At 40.0% G+C, this 22,339-nt stretch overlaps 1 protein-coding gene across 2 annotated transcripts; it reads left to right on the forward strand.

Moving 5' to 3' along the window:
* Nucleotides 1–1,735: 1,735 nt before the first annotated feature.
* rangap1a (RAN GTPase activating protein 1a) lies at nucleotides 1,736–21,934 on the forward strand. Of its 2 annotated transcripts, XM_063016268.1 has the most exons (16): nucleotides 1,736–1,825; nucleotides 3,284–3,403; nucleotides 5,436–5,563; nucleotides 7,187–7,246; nucleotides 11,878–12,057; nucleotides 12,149–12,283; nucleotides 12,702–12,860; nucleotides 13,482–13,595; nucleotides 15,335–15,434; nucleotides 16,509–16,593; nucleotides 16,712–16,886; nucleotides 17,770–17,886; nucleotides 18,281–18,386; nucleotides 18,882–18,970; nucleotides 19,543–19,664; nucleotides 21,574–21,934. In XM_063016268.1, the coding sequence occupies exons 2-16, from the start codon at nucleotides 3,292–3,294 to the stop codon at nucleotides 21,653–21,655; spliced, it is 1,764 nt and encodes a 587-aa protein (XP_062872338.1). In that variant the 5' UTR covers nucleotides 1,736–1,825; nucleotides 3,284–3,291; the 3' UTR covers nucleotides 21,656–21,934. The 2 variants fall into 2 exon arrangements, with proteins under 2 accessions (XP_062872338.1, XP_062872346.1); XM_063016276.1 differs by lacking the exon at nucleotides 17,770–17,886.
* The last annotated feature ends 405 nt before the right edge of the window (nucleotides 21,935–22,339 follow it).

Here is a 22,339-nt window from a genome sequence, read left to right on the forward strand (position 1 = left end):
CAATAAAATCCTAACGGTGCGAAGAATGCATCAGAAATCGAAAGCATAAATGTATCTCTACACCTAAATATAACCGTGCTGTGAGACGACCAACTATTCAATCATTCAAACTCACCTCTTTAGATAGCTGTAGATTTGTAATGGCGCTGGATTCAATAACGTGTGTAAATAAATGTTAATTCTATGAGGCGCTCCAGCAGGACTGTGATAACTATGCGGAACATGTGATGAGCCTCAGTGCGCAGGTCTTAAACACCGCCGAGTTTACACCGACTCACAGCATGGGCGGGAGGCAGTACCGCGCATGCGCGCTAGCCGAAATCAGGCTCTTCAGTCGTGGTTTGCAACCCACCATTCAATAATAACAATAATAATAATAATAATAGTAATAATAATAATAATAATAACAACAACAACAACAACAATATCAGTACTACTACTAATAATAATCTTCACAACACCAATAATAATAATATTAATAATAATAATAACCTCAACAATACTACTTCCACTACTGATGATGATAATAATAATAATAATAACTTAATCTTAATACTACTACTAGTATACTACTACAGCAGATACTAATACTACTACACTCAGACTGACGGATGCCTATACAATCTTAAAACTACTACTAATATTAATAATGAGGATTTTAATTAATAATTAATAATGATAATCTTCCCAACACCAATAACAATAAAAAAATAATAATATATTATTATTATTAATAATAATAATATTAATAATAGTAATAATAATAATAATAATAAATTTACCTATTGGAGAGATGTTATTGGAAAGTTTGTTGTACTTGTGTATAGTGACAATAAAGATTCTATTCTATTTTATTTTATTTTATTCTACTACTACTATTACTACAACTACTACTACTATTACTATTACTACTACTACTACTAATAATAATAATAATAATAATAATAATAATAATAATAATAATAATGAGGATTTTAATTAAGATTAATAATAATAATCTTCCCAACACCAATAATAACCTTATATAATAATAATAATAATAATAATAGTAATAATAATAATAATAATAAATGTACCTATTGGAGAGATGTTATTGGAAAGTTCGTTGTACTTGTGTTTAGTGACAATAAAGATTCTATTCTATTTTATTTTATTCTACTACTACTATTACTACAACTACTACTACTATTACTACTACTACTACTACTACTACTAATAATAATAATAATAATAATAATAATAATAATAATAATAATGAGGATTTTAATTAAGATTAATAATAATAATCTTCCCAACACCAATAATAACCTTATATAATAATAATATTAATAATAATAATAATAAATTAACTTAAGCAGAGTGTAAAAAAAAAAAATTTAATAGATTTTTTTAAATATAAATATTTTGTGATTTTACTACTCCTATCTTTTTCTCTGCTGCTGCTACCTCTATTGGAGAGATGTTATTAGAAATTTTGTTGTACTTGTGTATAGTGACAATAAAGATAATAATAATAATAATAATAATAATGATAATAATAATAATTATAATAATAATAATAATAATAATAATAGTATATTAATTGATAGTAAAATTACAATCTTCAAATCGATAATAACAATCTTTAAAAGACAAAGAACTACAATCTTTAAGAAAACAGGACTACAACTCCCGTGAGCCACTGCGGTGCCTTCGTAGGTTTTTTTTGTCTTTCAAATCCGATGACGTCATTTGTAAGAGCGGGACGGAGCTGTCTCTGACTGCAGCAGTTTCACACAGGCACCAAATAAACCGGATTAAAACTCGAATTAAAAGCGTAATAAAGGTAAATTGTTTATACCAGATATGAACCGTTCTTCTCAGAGTGGATTGAACAGTAGCTAACAGGACACCGGGTTGTTGTTGTTGTGCTTCAGTGTACCTTTTAATATGTTAGCTAGCTAGCTAACATGTTGACTAGTGTGTGTGGCGTCATATTTAATACACATAATTTTAACCACACACACACCATGGGTTCCTCAGATCCAGCCCTGTCCTATGGAGCTTCAATCGGCCGAAACTGGATCAGGTTTTTGTTGGTGAGAGTAGAATCATAAAGCTTGCTGGAATGAGATGGAGCTCGTGTGGTGGTGACAGGAGGGACTGATGGTTGCTGGAATGAGATGGATCTGATATAGTGGTAACAGGAGGGACTGATGGTTGCTGGAATGAGATTGATCAGGTCTGTTGGTGTTAGGAAAAACTTGGAGCCTCCTGGAAGGAGATGGATCAGATGTATTGGTGGCAGAAGGGACTGATGTTAGCTGGAATAAAAAGGATCCGATTTGTTAGTGGCAGGAGGGACTGATGGTTGCTGGAAGGAGATGGATCAGATGTATTGGTGGCAGAAGGGTCTGATGGTTGCTGGAAGGAGATTGATCAGGTCTGTTGGTGGCAGGAGGGATTGAATGTTGCTGGAATGAGATGGACCAGGTCTGTTGGTGTAAGGAAAAACTTGGAGCCTCCTGGAATGAGAATGAGATGGATCAGGTCAGTTGTTGTTAGTAGGGACTGATGGTTGCTGGAATGAAAAGGATCCGGTCTGTTGGTGGCAGGAGGGACTGATGGTTGCTGGATTGAGATGGATCGGATGTAGTGGTGGCAGAAGGGACTGATGGTTGCTGGATGGAGATGGATCAGCTCTGTTGGTGTTAGGAAAAACTTGGAGCCTCCTGGAAGCAGATGGATCAGGCCTGTTGGTGGCAGGAGGGACTGATGGTTGCTGGAGTGAGATGGATCTGATGTAGTTGTTGCAGGATGGACTTATGGTTGCTGGATGGAGATGGATGAGGTCTGTTGGTGTTATAAAAAACTTGGAGCCTTCTGGAAGGAGCTGGATCAGGTTTATTGGTGGCAGGAAGGACTGCTGGTTGCTGGAAGGAGATGGATCAGGTCTGTTGTTGTTAAGAGGGACTGAATGTTGCTGGAATGAGATGGATCTGATATAGTGGTGGCAGGAGGTACTGATGTTAGCTGGAATAAAAAGGATCCGGTTTGTTAGTGGCAGGAGGGACTGATGGTTGCTGGATTGAGATGGATCGGATGTAGTGGTGGCGGAAGGGACTGATGGGTGCTGGATGCAGATGGATCAGCTCTGTTGGTGTTCAAATCCTGGATCTCGGCAGCAGTAGGCTAACGTACCTTACTGCTGCACCACCTGAGTGCCTGATTTTAACTGTATTGCAATAAATTAATTTGTTAATTTTTGTTACTGATTACATTTGCGTGTGTTTTTGTGTTGCAGGAGTAGAAATGGCGTCTGATGTGGTTGCACAGCTAGCCGATTCGCTGGCCCGGACTCAGGTGGGAGAGGGAGAACTAAGCTTTAAGGGTCAGGGACTGAAACTGGACACTGCTGAATCAGGTGAGCACAAATTCCACAGTCATTAGTAAATCTAAGCTGTTCGACTGCAATAACGTGAAGATATTTATGAACATTGTGATGGTGTACAATACATGCTGGTACCTACCTACGTTGCAGCGAAAACAGCTCATTTTACATCGTTTGTAAGCAATATTATTAAATAATATTAAATCCTCCCTTCCCCACCGGTCCGTGAAATTATATCTTATATGAAACCGGTCCGTGATGCAAAAAAAAGGTTGGGGAAACGCTGGCCTAAAGAGAGTCACATTATGCTCTGTGTGAATCACTCTCCATTTATATTTGTGGCATTTACCTAGGGCTGGACGATATGGCTAAAATTTATATCACGATATAACTCCTAATTTCGGTCGATACGATATAATTCCGATATCGATATGAATAACACAAATGTCAGAAAAACTGCCAAAAACACCAAAATTGGATGGCTGTACCTGCAAACCTCTTTTCTGGTTTCTGGCAAGAAATACAAGCTGAATACACGACTGAATCAGTCCTTCATCTCTTACCAGCTATTTCATCTGCTTCTTTTTTAACTGTGGACAGTGGTGGAGCCAGATAATTTTCATAGGGGTGGCCAGACTGAGACCATTGCTCACACAGGGGTGGCACAGAAACTGTCTGATACCTTATTTTTTTATGTGGCAAGTGGCTGTTGATCTAGTAGTGTTTTGGTCACTCACTCGTTTACCTATACAAGCAGTGAATGTCATGTAGAATTACATCAAGCCCAGCATAATAAGCTTTTTATTTTTTCTCATTTTCCCTGACAAGTGAAAAACTAAAATATAGCCTATAACCTTAACATTATGACTTTGCAATACTTAATTATTTGACTGCAAACTTGTGTGTACTGATGAGACTCATCTAAACCCCAGAACATGCTAGTGTGAATGCATGGAAAACAAATTTTAATTTTCTTTCAACAATATAATACAGACTGACCAACACTATTAAGCCAAATCAGCATTGAAAATTGACTTTACTTTTAATAGCTTTATACAATGCTGGGGCTTCTTAAAACTGAATATTTTCTTTTCTCTTTTCATTTAAATGCTATTAAATTGTTTTTCGAAAAAAAACCGCCCAATCTGGCAACAGTGGAACGCGCAGACCCCGTTGGTGCCTTTACTCATAGCGCGCCACAACTAATAAGTAGTTGTAGTAAAAGTAGTATTAGTACTCAGTAGTATTAGTACTCAGTACTAGTACTTCTTCTGTAATTGTGTTGGTGGTTGACATTTATGTTGAGTGTGTTACTGCTCTGTTTTGATGGAGAACTACTCGCTTGAGGTGCGCTGTTGAATTGCATCCCTGTGGGAACCTGCGAGCAAAAATGCTTCCGCAAAGAAGTAACACCTGCAGGTGGGGGGGGCTGTTCGCTCCACCCCTGACTGTGGATGCTCGTTCACTCACAGCTGTTGAACTCATCTTGCCGCTAATCCACCGTGTTGTAGCGGAGTGTAATCAGAGCGGTAACGCTGAGCACCGGCTTCGTGCCTGTGGCGTACGTCATCACGCACTGACGTAATGCATATCGATCGAATTTGTTTAAAAATCATATCACCGTTATTGAAACATTTTCTATCGCGATATATATCGATATCGAATTATTGTCCAGCACTACATTTACCCAAAGTGACCTACAATTATGACTAAATACATTTGAGGGTTAAGGGCCTTGCTGAAGGGCCCAACAATGGTAACTTGGCCACCACGCTCAATCTCCACTCATGTCAGCATCTCCACCAGTCTTGAGAATTGCATACCTCAGCAGCAGCAAAGAAGAACCTCATCCAATCTTCCTCCCTCAGACACGGCGTGTTGTGTCTGTAGCACTGTTGAGGCACTTCTCAGTGGTGAGCTAGCAAATTAGGCATGGCCAGTTGTGTGTAGGACATGATGTGTTTTTAGATCTGAGTTCTGTGAAGTTGCTTTGAGATGATGTTCACTGTAAAAAGTACAATAGACAAAAATGTTTGACATGACTTTGTACCTCTGTGCTACTCAGTGAAGGACATAGTGAAGGAGATTCAGGAGTATAAGGGACTGAAGGCTCTACGTTTGGAGGGTAACACAGTAGGAGTGGAGGCGGCTCAGACCATCGCTAAAGCGCTGCAGGACAAGGCCGACTTTCAGGTGCGCACACTGTCTGTCCAAAAATATGTCTGATGATTGTAATGTTTTCTCCCCCCGTCATGATGATTAATTAGGGCTGGGCAGTATGACCAAAAATTTGTATCACGGTATTTATTAAGATTCAGATGGTTTCACGGTATATCACGGTATGTTTTTTTTTGTGTGTATCTGTGGCTTATTCTGCTGTCATAAGTACATAGAATATAAAACATTTTAATTTTACCATGTATATAATGAAGGTTTTGAGGGCTATAAGCTTTGCTTGGTCCCACAAAAAAAGTGGACAACTTTAAATATCTCCGATTCCAATTCACCTATAACGTTGAAATAGCAACTGACCTGAAGTATTTCCGCCCCTCATAAGACAAACCTGGAATCCAGTGTTTTAATTATTGCTCTGGAAGCTTCTTCCTCGACTGTCTATAGAAGAATCGTTTCCTTGCATATTTGGATTGTTCCTGCATTCGTAATGTCATTGTTTGTAACAGCCGTGACTTGACAAACCGTGCAGTATATAGTGTTTTAGTCTGTTCTAAACTGCCAACATGCCTATTTTCTTTGGCAGGTTCTTCCGGTGCATATTTGGTCCTCATCTCTTCATCCTCCATCTGTTTTTGTTTATTCTTTTTTCACCATATTGAGGAAGCCTCTCTCATCTGTTAACAATGTCATGCTAACGCTACCTGGCTAACTACTTAATCTTCACGACGCTCCATAGCGTTTTTAGCGGCAACCAATATTATATGATTGTATGAGAAATTACAGACGGTATACCTAATGTACCATCATATCGCCCAGCCCTATGATGAATAGAATGTGAGTGGTTAGTTTTCATAATGTTTGTGGTGTGACAGGAGCTACACTTCTAGCAACAAAGTTCCAGGGTTTTCTCAGGGTCTGCTCACAAATACAGAAGGTGCATGGCATGACGTGAACCTAGCCACCGAGGAGAAACCCTTAGTGAAAGTGCTTCTATTCTGCGGGTCTTTAAATAATAAAAAATATATCATCGTAATAATTTGAATGAGAAGTTGAATCGAATCTTCCGATGAGAAGATCTAAGACACCTGAGTGTCCAATTCAAAGCGAAAGACGAGACTCAAGGAAATCTGATCTTTTGTGAGAAGGAACTGACCTGAAGGAAATCACTTTCACCACTGTGCTTACTCGATTACTTACAGTTACAGTTACTCAAATACATCTGGGGGCAAAGTGCAAAATAGAAGCTTTACATTATCAGTTTTATTTACTTTGTATTATTATTTTACGTTTCAAATTAAAATAAAATGGTAAGACTGCAGGTTTTGATTTTCTAACTCTAAATAGAGTTAGAAATGAAGTGAAAAATAAAATCTTTGTTTATTTCATTAATTGCTTTCTCCTGGTCTTTGGTTTACCATGAAACCAAGGGCACAAGGTAGGAATACCCAGGACAGATTGGCTATGTCTCGGGAGGTTGGGTGGCTGAAGTCCTGCTTTGCGCCCAGGGATTCGGGTTGAACCAGACCTGACCCATTGCAACCCTGACCAGGATAAATGGCTTATGAAAATAAAAAAAGAAGTTTCATTACGTTTTAGTCTATTATTAATAAGATATTGATTATTGTTATGTTTCCATTTCAGTGCTGCTACTGGAGCGATATGTTTACTGGCCGTCTCCGTTCTGAGATTCCTCCTGCCCTGGTAAGATTGCCTGGAGCCACACACATTCACATAGCCACACCCATCTATGCAATGGTAAATTACGCTAGCCCACTACCACCAGGATCCAGGGTTTGAATCCCCACCTATGCTATCGGTCAGTCGGTTGTCTACCTATGTCTGGTGTGTGGTTGTTTGTTTGTGTGTTGTTTGCTGTGACTGAGGCCTTGCGATAGATTGGCGTCATATCCGGGGTGTGTTCCTGCTTTGCACTCAGTGATTCTGGGTAAACCGCGACCCTGACCAGGCTAAAGCGGTGACAAAATCTAAAAAAGAATGAAGTTTAGGTTATTTGATATGATTACTTTTATCTGTATTCATCTTAATTATTAAGGCCGGCACGGTGGTTCGGTGGGTAGGTGGTTCACAGCAAAGAAGGTCCTGGGTTCGGTTCTCAGGTCGAGTGGTCCTGGTCCTTTCTGTGTGGAGTTTGCATGTTCTCCCCGTGTCTTAGTGGGTTTCCCCCGGGAGCTTCGGTTTCCTCCCACAGTCCAAAGACTGCAGTTAACTGGAGATACGAAATTGTCCATGACTGTTTGATATTAAAAATATGATATTTCTTTGTTATGTTATTATACACTTAAATTCTGCTTTTCATCCCTCAAATGCATTCCAAAAAAGATGGGACAGAAGCATGTTTGATACAGCATCCTTCCTTTCCTTTTTTATGTATTCTTGCATTTTATCCCCTTTTACTTCTCAATTAACTCATATCCAGTTCCCCAGTTGTATCTTTCCTCTGCTGCTACAGACTGACTGAGGCGGGCCACTGAGCCGTGGTGTTGTTACATGTACAGGATGTGGCTTAATGATGATGTTGCATATTGCAGCAGCAGGAAGACACATTGTCTGAACATCTATCCCTTAAACAAGCTAGTGTGCAGACATACAGTAGACCACTGCACCACTAAGCACTCTTCGTCTAAACCAGTGGTTCTCAAACTTTTTCTGTCACGCCCCCCTTTGGAAGATGAAAATCTGTCATGCCCCCCCCCAAAAAAAAAAGACAAAAATAGGCCAATTTTAACTTTGTTGAAATAACTTCAAAGATCATGAATGTTCCTTTTATCTTCATTTCAGTCATTTCTGTTGTACTTGACTTTATCAAACCACATTTGACTGCTCCTTCAATCAGTCTGCTATTTAAAAAAAAAAAAAAATGAAATAAAATTTGCAAACACAACATAACAAAGTTGAATATGTGCCAAAAAAAACTGATTTGTGAAAGTTTAAGTCGTATCACTGTATTAGTGGCTGTCAAATACCTCTCCGTTCTGTAAATCTAGACCAGGGGTTTACACACTTTCATGGCTTGAGATCTACTGTTTCAGTCTACAGCTCATCATGATCTACTTTTTAAGGTCGGACTCATCATTTTTCAAAAAAGCTTTGAAGCTTTTTAAATGTGCTTCAGTTCCTGTATTGATATTCAGCTTTACAGGGCAAGTGACTGAATCACACTGACCTTATTCTGATGATTTGCTCTGAATGGTATCCGTCAGGTTTATGTATCTGGACAGGAGCCGCTGATGCTCAAGCAGTTTTTCAGGTGTTCATCAGTAAGGATGGACCCATATTTAGACTTCATTATTTTCATGTGGGAAGTAGGTTGATCCGAAAAAGCTGTCAAATATGTGGCAGTCAAATATGTGGAAGTTCCAGATTGTCCAGCAGAGACCCTTGATTTCATATAAATGTCAGATTGTAGGTTAAAATTTCTCCAACAGAAAACGTTAAACAGGGTGGGCCATAAGTTTCCATACATAGAAAAAATAAACATTTTTTTTTATAAAAAACATTTTTATTTATATAATATGCTCTACATGACTCATAAAACTCATTTTTTAGGGTATCTGAAATACAGGGTGGGCCATAAGTTTCCATACATACAGTGCTGGCCAAAAGTATTGGCACCCCTGCAATTCTGTCAGATAATACTCAATTTCTTCCAGAAAATGATTGCAATTACAAATGCTTTGATATTAAAATGTTCATTTAATTTGTCTTCAATGGAAAACCACAAAAAGAATTGTCAAAAAGCCAAATTGGATATAATTCCACACCAAACATAAAAAAGGGGGTGGACAAAAGTATTGGCACCCTTTGAAAAATCAGGTGATGCTTCTCTAATTTGTGTAATTAACAGCACCTGTTACTTACCTGTGGCACATAACAGGTGGTGGCAATAACTAAATCACACTTGCAGCCAGTTAAAATGGATTAAAGTTGACTCAACCTCTGTCCTGTGTCCTTGTGTGTACCACATTGAGCATGGAGAAAAGAAAGAAGACCAAAGAACTGTCTGAGGACTTGAGAAGCAAAATTTTGAGGAAGCATGGGCAATCTCAAGGCTACAAGTCCATCTCCAAAGACCTGAATGTTCCTGTGTCTACCGTGCGCAGTGTCATCAAGAAGTTTAAAGCCCATGGCACTGTGGCTAACCTCCCTAGATGTGGACGGAAAAGAAAAATTGACGAGAGATTTCAACGAAAGATTGTGCGGATGGTGGATAAAGAACCTCGACTAACATCCAAACAAGTTCAAGCTGCCCTGCAGTACGAGGGTACAACAGTGTCAACCCGTACTATCCGTCGGCGTCTGAATGAAAAGGGACTCTATGGTAGGATACCCAGGAAGACCCCACTTCTGACCCAGAGACATAAAAAAGCCAGGCTGGAGTTTGCCAAAACTTACCTAAGAAAGCCAAAAACGTTTTGGAAGAATGTTCTCTGGTCAGATGAGACAAAAGTAGAGCTTTTTGGGAAAAGGCATCAACATAGAGTTTACAGGAAAAAAAACGAGGCCTTCAAAGAAAAGAACACGGTCCCTACAGTCAAACATGGCGCAGGTTCCCTGATGTTTTGGGGTTGCTTTGCTGCCTCTGGCACTGGACTGCTTGACCGTGTGCATGGCATTATGAAGTCTGAAGACTACCAACAAATTTTGCAGCATAATGTAGGGCCCAGTGTGAGAAAGCTGGGTCTCCCTCAGAGGTCATGGGTCTTCCAGCAGGACAATGACCCAAAACACACTTCAAAAAGCACTAGAAAATGGTTTGAGAGAAAGCACTGGAGACTTCTAAAGTGGCCAGCAATGAGTCCAGACCTGAATCCCATAGAACACCTGTGGAGAGATCTCAAAATGGCAGTTTGGAGAAGGCACCCTTCAAATCTCAGGGACCTGGAGCAGTTTGCCAAAGAAGAATGGTCTAAAATTCCAGCAGGGCATTGTAAGACACTCATTGATGGTTACCGGAAGCGTTTTTTCACAGTTATTTTGTCTAAAGGTTGTGCTACAAAGTATTAGGCTGAGGGTGCCAATACTTTTGTCCGGCCCATTTTTGGAGTTTTGTGTAAAATGATAATTGATTTGACTTTTGAAATGTGTTTTAAAAGCAATGGCAGGCATGTAGAGCATATTATATGAATAAAAATTATATATATATATTTCCTATGTATGGAAACTTATGACCCACCCTGTAGATTAGCGGTGCTTTAGGTGGGCTGAGGCGTAGTTATGGTAACAAACCGCAAATAAAATAAACAGTGGCCACATTTCATGTCAGTCCCGCTGAGCTGTGTGTATGAGGAGTACTGCGTGTACTGTGTGTGATCGATGTATTAAGCTCTCCTGATCTAGACTCTCTGTTAGAATGAATACTGACAGACCTGAAAACACGGTTTGTTTATGGTCCACCGTAAAAAAATTCCGACGTTAGAACATTGGTTCCGCGCTTCATTTCAGTCATCCCCTGCCATGCCTCTGCGCCCCCCAGGGGGTGCGCGCCCCACACTTTGAGAAACGCTGGTCTAAACAGACATGATTGGCTATGTCTGAGGGGAAGGGAACCGGCCCAAACCCTTTTTTTTTTTTTTGTTCAATGGATTGGTGCTTGGTCCAGGGTATTTTTGGGTATTCCACCCAATGTTTCCCCTTTGGAAATTGAACCTGCCACGACCCTGACCTTTATATTTACATTTTTGGCATTTAGCTAATGCTTTTATCCAAAGCAACTTACAGTACTGTTACAGCATACAGTCTGAGGGTTAAGGGCCTTGCTCAAGGGCCCAACAGTGGCAGCCTGGCAGCGGTGGGGCTTGAACCAGTGACCTTTCGATTACTGGTCCTGTGTCTTAACCACTAGTCTACAGCTGCCCTACAATAAGATATTTACAGCAGGCACTTTTTAATTCAACGTGACTGTATACAGTCTAAGCAATTGAGGGATAAGGGCCATGCTCAAGGGCCAAACAGTAGCAACCTGACAGTGGTGGGGCTTGAACCGGCAATCTTCTGATTACTAATCTAGTACCTTAACCACTAAGCTACAACTGCCGTGACATACCGTGGATACATATTAATATTTAAATTAAATAAATGACAAAGAAATATACTGTACATACTGTCTACATACTTTTTTAATATGTTGAATGTCTCAACTCTTTATATGAATAACAGGACTGAAAGCTGCATTGGTGACCTGCGGTACTTGTTAGCCAAAAAGACTAATATAAATTGTATTTCTATATTCATAACAAGCACAAAAATATAGAGACGTACGTAAACTTTACAAGTAATTTTATTTTATGGCTTATTTCTATTTTTCTGTTGAGATATCCCTGGGAGAGGCTCTATTGACCGCCGGTGCTCAGCTGAAAGTGCTGGATCTGAGTGATAATGCGTTCGGCCCTGACGGTGTAAAAAGCATCGAGAACCTCCTGAAGAGCTCAGCATGCTACACGCTGCAGGAACTGCGGCTGAACAACTGTGGCATGGGAATCGGGGGAGGAAAGGTGAGAGGAAAGTCCTGTAAGGTATACTGCTGAAACCTTAGGCTAACTTCTGCTCATCGTATTGTATTCCTGACCAACTTTTACGCTTCAGATCTTGGCTGCTGCTCTAACCGAGTGCCATAAGAGGTCGAGTGAGGCTGGTTCTCCTCTTAAACTGAAGATCTTCATCGCAGGCAGGAACAGATTGGAGAACTGTGGAGCCACGGCACTGGCTCAGGCCTTTCAGGTACCAATCCATTCTGAATGGAGCTGAATCCCAATTTTGATATCATGATAGTGTTTATGCGTATGTCTGAAAACCTAGTGATCTCTCTACATAGGTGCATTTTATGTCATCCTACACTCCCGAGAAGAAGGCATGTCTAAATTCTTAGATTTCCTAAAATGCTCCTTATTTCTCAGTGATAATCAGGGAGCCAAACGAGGGAGCGTCCGATGCTTCCTCAGCGCTGAAAGCAATCCCAGCATTCAGTGCGGCACATCCTTTCTTGGTTGTAAACACTGCAACTCAAGCCCTACAGAAAGTCTGATCATGTCATAAGACCTTTAAACGACATTGTGTTTTAAAAAACAAACACAATTGAGTTTGTGGTTACATCTCGACATGATGATGATGGTGATGATATTTTTGTGTTTTTTTGCAGTTGATGGGAAGTTTGGAGGAAGTCCACATGCCTCAGAATGGTATTAACCATGCCGGAGTGACCGCTTTGGCCAACGCACTGCAGCACAACCCCCAGCTCAGAGTGCTCAACCTCAACGACAACACGTTCACTAAAAAAGGAGCTATTGCCATGGCTCAGGTGCGCCAGATCCTCACAACACATTTTCATTATAAAGAAAATAACGTCTCGTGTACATTAGATTTTACTTTCAGCAAGATATGCTATCATATGGCCGCTCAGGTGGCGCAGAGGTAAAACGCACGCTAGCACACCGGAGCTGGGATCTTGAATACATCGTATCGAATCTCAGCTCTGCCATCCGGCTCGGCTGGGCTGAGCGGCCACATGAACAACGATTGGCCCGATTAATGGCGCCTGTGCAGGGGGCGGGAAGGAGTGCATTGATCAGGGTGTCGCTATCCGTACAGAGGGCTGATCCGCATTAGCACTCACCTAGTGCAGGTGAAAAAATGCATATGGCTACTGCCCATGTGTCGGAGGGGACGTAGGTTAGCTTCGTTCTCCTTAATCAGAGCGGGGAATGCTATCATATTATTTCATGTCATATTTTACTCAAATGTGGAGATGCTATATCTGCATGTGTTATTACTGTCAGCATGGAAGATAAATTGTATATTTTGGCATAATTATGACTGGCATTATGCTGCATTCATTCATTAAAATAAAAAGTTTGTGTGTACAGCAGGTAAATGATTTAAACAATAATGTGTGTTATTTGGTTGGTTTGTTTGTTTTTAGGCTCTAAAGCACCTCCGCAATGTACAAGTTATCAACTTCGGCGACTGTCTGATTCGGTCTGAAGGAGCCCTGGCAATAGCCCAGACTCTGGAGGAGGGACTCCCCATTCTTAAGGTACTCAAACCCAGCTGTTAAATCAGGAGTGCACGATGTCATTCTTTTAACTACTAATATATGAGGGTTCTTCAAAAAGTTCTAAACGAGGTGTTCCGCATTTTTATCAATGGGAGAGAAACGCTGCAGATTAGACTGAGACCGGGTGATGTGTATGAAACAGGAGAAAACTGCTGCTACCGTGGGAATTAAAAGGGGTTCGGTTATTATTGTAAGTAGTGTTCACTTTTAGTCTTAGTAACGCCGTGTGTAGGGCGAAAGTAAAGTAACACAAGCAGGTCTGGCACTTCTCTCACTGCCCCTTAAGCAACGCAGTCCAGAACCGGGGCTGCATGTCAGTGTGAAGATGGATTATGTAAAAATATTGTTTACACTATTCAGAAAAAATTTTACATGATGTTCTTTATGTTGTTTTGCCTAAAATATGGTTCTGATTTATTATTATTATTATAAAGAATGAAAATAATAAATGTTAAACAGCCTAAATAAAACTGTGTATGACCCGTTATATTGTTTATAGGTGCAACCCTAACCGCCTACCTCCCCGCTCAGGTGAACACACGCCATCCCACTCCCAACCTTGTGCCTTCCGCCAACCCACCAGCCCAGGGTGTTCCTTATTTCCAGTTCTGACAGTTGGCAACCCTAGTTGGATCTGCTGCACCTAAAATAAAATGCTGAGGAAGACTGAATTAAATTGTTAGTGTGAAGCTTTACTTAATTTTATAATTAATGGTAAAGCTGCTCTCTCTCCATGTTCAAAGTCATTTGTGAGGGCAAACTAACAGATGACTTAAGATGTTAATTATTTAAGCTTTAATTTACCCATTGAACGGGTCACCTTGGCCCCCCCTGAGAGATTTGGCAGGAGCCGCCACTGGCTTAAAGCATCGCTGCTTTCACATCATCGTCACATGAAAATCTTCTTCCCCTTACAGCTTCTTTGAGTGTCCAAAAAGGTGGAAATCGGATGGAGCTAAATCCGGACTATAAGCATCTCTCGGTGTCTCAGACACGACCGATTGCTGCACCTCCCACCCTCACCGCTTCCAACCAAAATATAAAAGTGCTGAAACTGTTTGAAGATCCCTTAAACATTATATGACCAAAAGTATGTGGACCATGATCCTTTCTGACATCCCATTTCAAAAACATGGGCAGCCTCGCTGCATCTGTCAAGGCGTTCCACTAAAGATAATCTTTCAGGTACTGATGTTAATCAAGAAGAGCTGGCTTACAATTGTTTTTTCTTTGCACATAAAAGCTGTCTGTTGGGATTGAGGTCGGGGCTCTTGGGAGTCTGTTGGAGTTCCTCTACAGGAAACATTTCTTCATAAAAAATTTTCATAAACCAGTGTCCTGCACAGAGCCCTGACCTCAGTACCACTGAACAGCTCTGGAATTAACTAAAACATCAACTGAGACTTGACCAACATCAGTGCTCAGCCATACAAATGCTGGTTTGACTGAATGGACACAAATTCCCACAGACGTACTTCATAGTCTTGTGAGTGGCTGTTCTAGCAGGAAAGGTCACATAGAGGTCACTCTATATTAATACCTTCTGGTATTTAATACCTTTTGGGATGTCCAACCCGCTTATGGTCAGGTATCCAATTACTTGTGACCATATAAAGTATATACAGGAATGTTCCGAGCTGGTGCTTCTTTTTTAACTATAGTATACTAGGCTTAAAGCTGTGCTACGTTTGATCTGAACTTCTCTTTTCGTGTGTCAGGAGTTGAATTTGTCGTTTGGAGAGATCACATCAGAAGCTGCTCTGGCTGTCGCTAATGCGGTGGATAACAAACACCAGCTAGAGAAACTTGACCTCAATGGTAATACACACATTCTTTCTGCATTGCAGTGGTAGGCCGGGCGTGGACAAACACCAGATATATACTATTGAGCTAAATAACGTTTTAGGTCATGATGGATCATACACTATATGACCAAAAGTATGTGGACACATTGTGACTATTGAGTTCCAATGTTTTTGACACATACAAATATAGTTAATGAAATAGGATGAAATTGCACCCCATTACACAACTTGAATTGGAACATTGATTATGATCCAGGGCTTTTTGTCTAACATCTGCACTTGACCTCACAGATGCTTATTTGACTAAATAGGCACAAATTTACACAGACACACTACAAACTTTTGCATAAAGCAGTGAACTGTAGCGGTAATAAATGAATGAGTTTATTCATGTCATCTAGCATTAATAAGTCTTGTACGACCAACAACCTTCAGTCAGTGCTTCATAGCGTGTCCTGTCTTGGACTGACTCTGTTTCAGAGATGCTTTAGTCCAGTCATCTGGCCATAATGTTTCAGCTCTTACTGAAGACACAATTTGTTTGAAATTAGCATTTTCCCCCTTTTTATCTCCCAATTTAGCTTAGCCAATCCGCTGCTGGGGACCCCGACGGCGTCCAAGGAGGGTGTCCCTCTGATGTGTGCGCGGTCCACCAGTCTCTTCTTATTCACCCACACATCTGTGGATTTGTGCATGAGGTCAGCTTCGCTTATGGGCAACCAAGGTCCTTACACAGCGTTAATAACCCCACCCCTTAGTCCGGTCTTTCCCACCCAGCAGACTAGAGGCCAGTTTTGTCTGCTGCAGGAAATTAGCCAGTTGTGCGTGCTAGAAGGCAGCCAGCTGATCGATTCGAACACGATAGCTCAAAATCCCACCTGGGCACCTAAGGCGTGGTTTTAATGCTTTGGCTGATCAGTATAAATTAAAGAATATAAAAATTTAAGTTGCATATACTCAAAAAAGGAAAGTAATGATGGGAATACGGAAATAAATTTATTTCATTATTTCAGAATTATAAATATTTAGAATTGAGACGGGCCTGTCTAGAGGTCAGTTTTTTTGTGCTAATTACGTGTGTGTGTAGGTAACAGTATTGGCAGTGAAGGATGTCAAGACATTAAAGATGTCATGCAGAGCATGAATATGGGAGACGTGTTAGCATCTCTGAGGTACCAAGCGCTCACTTTTATTCTATATAATTAGTGTTTTTTTTTTTTTCCATTATTATTGAATGGAAGTTTAAACTCCACTCCATAACCCCCTGTTCCCAAATAATCTCTCACACAGTGATGATGACGGAGAGCCAGACGACGATGAGGATGAGGACGACGATGAAGAGGATGATGACAGCGATGAGGAGGAAGAAGACGAAGAAGTGGAGGATGAAGAGAAGGGTGAGGACGAGGAAGATGAAGAAGAGGAAGAAAATCATATGCAGAAAGAGCCCAGCAAAACCAAAATGGTCAGTCTTCTTACATTCAAGGGGGCAGGTTTACATTCATTGTTTGCATTTTCCAGCATTTATGTCTCAATTTGGACCTATCCAGTTCCTCTATGCACTCTGGTGAACCCTGTCGCTTGAATGACAACAGGAAAGTTCTTACGGAGAGCTCTATCATTTATAATAGATTGGCCGACCTAATCAATGACGTTGACGCTACAAAATGTGTTGACGTCAATATTAAATTAAATTGATGCATCGTTTTTTTAACTATGTTTTTAAATGATCCCTTTTAATTTCTACAACGTCTCCATTCATATTAACCATTTAATTGATTTTCCTCAGCACTTCTTGTGGTCATCGCGATCTACTTTTTAAAAAGGTTGTCATCACCATTTTTCAAAAATGCTTTGTAGCTTTTTAAAATGCGCTCCAGTTGCCTATATTGGTGTTCAGTATTACAGGGCAAGCGTGGGTCCAGTGTGACAAACACTGGGCGCAAGACAAAAATACACCCTGGACCGGGCACGCCAAACCATCGCAAAGCATCATCCACAGAAGAAAGCCACGTAGTCATGGGGAATACATGCATCAGTTCGTTCTAATCTGTAATACATTTCTAAAATGTCCACTAGGTGAAGGCAAACCGCAAATTAAAGAAACAGTGGCCACAGTTCATGTCAATCACGCTGACGTGTTAAAATGAGGCGCGATCTACCAGCGTGCACTGTGCGATCGACGTACTGGGCACCCCTGGTTTAGATTAATCGACTAATCGGTAAAATAGTCTACAGATTAATTGATAGAAGAATAGTCGTTAGTGGCAGCCCTACCTCAATGTTTGTCCAATCAATTAAAATGACGTAATGTTATGATGTAAAATGCTGTATGCATGTCTGTGCAGGTATCGACTCCACAGTCGTCCCCTCGTCCCCCAGACTTATCATCCTTCCTTTGCTTCCCGTCTCCAGATAAACTGTTGCGCCTTGGCGACAACAGAGCTGAACTCATTCAGAAACAGGTCAGCTAAAAAAACACTTTTTAAAAAATTGCTTTTGTACTTTTTGAATGTTCAACACATTCCGTAAAGCTAACTAGCTACCATTCTTAGATCTACATTATTATTGTCATAAATGTATAATAAATATAATGAAGAATAAAGAAGCAGGACAGGAAGGATATCGATGTCTTTGAACTTTGGTGCTAGTGAAGACTTTTGAGATTTACTTAAATGGCAAAGAAGACAGATCCTCAATCAAATCAAACCCGTCCTCTCACTTGATCATGCTAGTGGGTGGTTACGATAAAAATAGATCCCACCCTGATGGGTCAGTTTGTAAATGTTTTATGATTATTTGGTTACAGAATGAATTCGTGAGACGTCTTTATTCAGTACAGTAACTTTGTGTGTGTAGGTGGACGTGACAGATATAAGTAAGACTGTCGAGGCCTTCCTGAAGATCTCGTCTGTGTATAAAGAGGATGATGTCGGGGTTAAAAAAGCAGTGCTGGACAGTGTTGGTATGAGCAATTTTATTATTTAGATTTTTCTTGAGCTGCACTCCAACATAAAGTGCAAATACACTGTAGATTGGGGTTATTGTCATTTTGAAAGGTGAACTGTTGCCCAAGTCTGAGTGTGTGCCCTGGAGGAGTTTTTCTTCAGGGATGAAGGATATTTCTCAAAAGTTCCGGGACATTCCCCTAGCACACCAGTGCAGAGATTCTGAACTCCTCGTTTTAACATGATGTTAAAATAACGCAGCCATAAAAAAGTAATAAGTTGATTAGTTAAAACAATCATGTCTTTGTACCAGACCAATAAGATTTTCAAATAATTGCTGTCTGATTTTATTTGTCCCAACTTTTTTGGGCAGCAGAGTATAAATTCACTATAAGAGTTAACAATATGCATGTTTTTTTATTGACTATTAACCATAAAATGTAATGTATGTGTTGCCAGGCTGAAAAACATACAGTAGCAGTGTGATGATTTCCATGTTTCATGATTTGCAGATGGTCTTTTGAGCAAAACCTTCTCCATGTCGCCTGGCCAGAATTTCAAATTCATCTCTGCGTTGCTGGTGATGCTTGGCCTGTTGAAGGTAATTTCGATTTTAAAGATACAAGCTTACTTTATTTAATTTATTCTAAGTTACACTGATGTTGGTCAAGACTTTCTTGACCAACATCTGTTGGTCAGTTCATTCCAGAGCTGTTCAGTGAGGTTAATGTCAGGACTCTGTGCAAGTCATTGGAGTTTCTTCAAACTTTTCTTCATGTATTTACATGGCTTGCTTTGTGCACAGGGGCACAGTCATACTGGAACAGGAAAGAGCCTTTCCAAAACTGTTTCAGAAATGTTGGAACCATGTAACTTTCTTTCTATAATTTATTACACCTGATAGCAATTGGTGTTGCTAAACCACATTAATTCAATAATTAGAAGGGCTGTCCCAATACATTTGCCCATATAGTGTATGGTTGGAGCCCAGCTTCATCCCCTTTATGTAGTGTGGGTTCCTCCGATCTTGACAAAGCTGCTCCCCAGGTCATATGTTTGGAATCACTTCAATTTTCCCAGCCATGATAGTATAGACGTCAGCAGTCTAGCCAATATTAAACTGGTAATTAAATCTCTTTTCTTTCTTTCTTTCTTTCTCGTTTGTGTGGTCAGAGTGAGGATAAGCTGAAGCCAGTACCAGTTGTAGCAGGTCACCTGCACTGTTTGGAGCATGCAGTGAAGCAGAGCTATTTTCCTGGAGAACACATCGCCGTGCTGCACGCCTTCTTGTCCAAGTATATTTAAACGCAACACTTACACTGTCTTTTTTTTTTGCTTTTGATTTTGAGGTACTGTGGAACCTCGATTCTTAATCCGTTTCAGAAGATTGGTTCAGAAGAATCAGTTTTTCCAATAAGAATCAATTGAATTGCGCCCAGGTGGCACAGCGGGATATTCAAAGCTATACAACTAAGTATAACTCAGTGATGTGTTTAGTGTTTTGATGGGTATCTATAAGCCATTTATTAGTTTATTCAAAAGGTTGAGGGTTTGAATCTTAGATCTGCCATGCAGTCACTGTTGGGCCCTTGAGCCATACGATGGCTGACCCTGTGCTCTGACCCCAGCTTCCAAACAAACTGGGATATGTGGAAAAATAGTTTCATTGTACTGTACATGTGTATATATGACAAACAAAGGAGTTCTTTATCAAAAGATTGCTAGTTGAAGCCCCACTGCCGCCAAGCTGCCACTGTTGGGCCCCTGGGCAAGACCCTTAACCTCAATTGCTCAAATTGTATCAAATAAAGGCATGCTATTCTATTCTTTCAATTTTATTTTTTTCTAAAAAAAAAAAAACCCCATGGCTTAATTATGACCAAAATTTCTGTGGTGCTTGAATGCTCGAGTATAGAACACACTATCCTGGACAAAGGGTTAATATACTGTACATTGCACAGCTGTTCAGTGGGCAAAACATGAAGTCATATGAACAACTTAGACATTACCTCTAGAAACGTAGGGAAAGGGAGAATATTTGCCAAGAACCATCAAAAATAGAGGAATTATTAATGACATATGCAGAAGAAGAGACTAAAAAGGCATAATATCTAAACTGTATAAAGCATTACAGGCGGATTCTGAAGATAATAATATAGAGGTCAAAGAAAAATGGGAGTTGGAGGCAAAGATTATAATAACAGATGACAAATGGGAAGAAACATTCATATCAGGCCATAAATTAACTAATAGTCCAACATGGAGGGAATTTGACTGGAAAATAAAAATGAGATACTTCAATACACCTTCTGTTACATCAAAATATAGTAATACATCTGAGCTATGTTGGAGGAACTATGGACTATGGAACTATGTTGGGACTGCCCTAAATTATCAGAATTTTGGAAAAGTATCAAATTTTAGGAATCAGATTTATATTAGATCCTGCACTGTATATATTAGGTATACCACCTGATAATGTGGCTGATTGGGACTTGATATACAGGGGTTAGACAATGAAACTGAAACACCTGTCATTTTAGTGTGTGAGGTTTTCATGGCTAAATTGGACCAGTCTGGTGGCCAATCTTCATTAATTGCACATTGCACCAGTAAGAGCCTCCACCAGCTTCAAGTAGTGACCTGGCCACTATCCTGGCATAAAATCCCTCTGACCACTGTGCAGGACTTGTATATGTCATTCCCAAGACGAATTGACGCTGTATTGGCCGCAAAAGGAGGCCCTACACCATACTAATAAATTATTGTTGTCTAAAACCAGGTGTTTCAGTTTCATTGTCTAACCCCTGTATTTATTGGGAATTTTGCTTTTAGTAGCAACGAAAATGATAACAGTGTGTTGGTTTAAACCTCAACCTCCCAACATTGTGCAATGGAAAGGTATGGTTAAAAAGGTTTTTATTATGGAGAAAATTACAGCAAGATTACAACTAAGATCAGATATGTTTTTCCTTGGTGATTACGAATGCATCTCATAGATGTTGGAAGTTTGTATGTACTGTTTTGTGTAATGAATAAAAAATCAGCTATCTCAAGCTATCTCAAGCTATCACACAGCAGGGCATCTACACAGACACAAAGGAGGTTGAAAGGGTTCAGATTGTGTAGGTAGAATTTTGCACAAATATGTAAAAATAGAATTGATTTTTATGAGGATCTTTGTTTTTATCGTTGTGTTTCTAGACAGAACAAGTCGCTGGATTCATGCATCAGTGCTCGGGACAGCCTGCGTCTCACCCTGCAGGGATTACTGCCTGAAAGCTAAAATCTCACACATACATACACACACACATGACTGACCGATTGTGTGGACATTTCTCTGCTTTCCTCTTTGGAGAAAATGGACTCATTGGATAATAATCATTACTCAGCTAAACTCGGCTCATCGGACCTTCAGGAAGACGGGGTTGGGGATCACAGACCTGGACACAGACTTTTGACCCATGGACTCTGCCTTATTTTATTTTAATAAAAAATATCAATGAAAATGAAACAAACAAGTGTCATTAAAGTTAAATAAAGATGTTTATGCTCTTAGAAGATACAGTATATTCTCGCTGGTTAATAGTGGTGGAGCCTGTGGTGAGGTATTAATAGTTGGTACTGTACTGTATAAAAAGTAGCCAGAAAACCTGGTACTTAATTTAATAATGAAAGTCATGTGGGGTCTGTCTGAAAACCTAGTGAGCTGTCTACTGCCTACCTGATCAGCTGCCTCAGTATAGAGGATTCTAATAAGACATCAACTCATAAGCAGATTATTTAGACGCACTACTTGGACAGAGATTACGCTGATTACATCAGAACAGTTTTAGCTTACTAAGCTAACACAGTTAGCCTCCGGCCATTCAAACCAATGGGCTGAGGCGGCACAACCCACTTGCACGCCAGCTAGCATCTCCCTCCGTTTACCAAGAACTGTTAAACTGTCACTGACGAGCCTGAATTT

The sequence above is a fragment of the Trichomycterus rosablanca genome, chromosome 2, assembly GCF_030014385.1.
Source record: "Trichomycterus rosablanca isolate fTriRos1 chromosome 2, fTriRos1.hap1, whole genome shotgun sequence".
In the NCBI taxonomy this organism is placed as follows: Eukaryota; Metazoa; Chordata; class Actinopteri; order Siluriformes; family Trichomycteridae; genus Trichomycterus; species Trichomycterus rosablanca.

What these genes read in the sequence shown, in the direction of transcription:
- rangap1a (XM_063016268.1), top strand. Translation starts at nt 3,292, where the DNA reads ATGGCGTCTGATGTGGTTGCACAGCTAGCCGATTCGCTGGCCCGGACT. An exon ending in GACGTGTTAGCATCTCTGAG is followed by an intron (nt 16,594 to 16,711) that starts GTACCAAGCGCT and finishes TCTCTCACACAG; the next exon opens with TGATGATGACGGAGAGCCAG. An exon ending in CTGAACTCATTCAGAAACAG is followed by an intron (nt 17,887 to 18,280) that starts GTCAGCTAAAAA and finishes TTGTGTGTGTAG; the next exon opens with GTGGACGTGACAGATATAAG.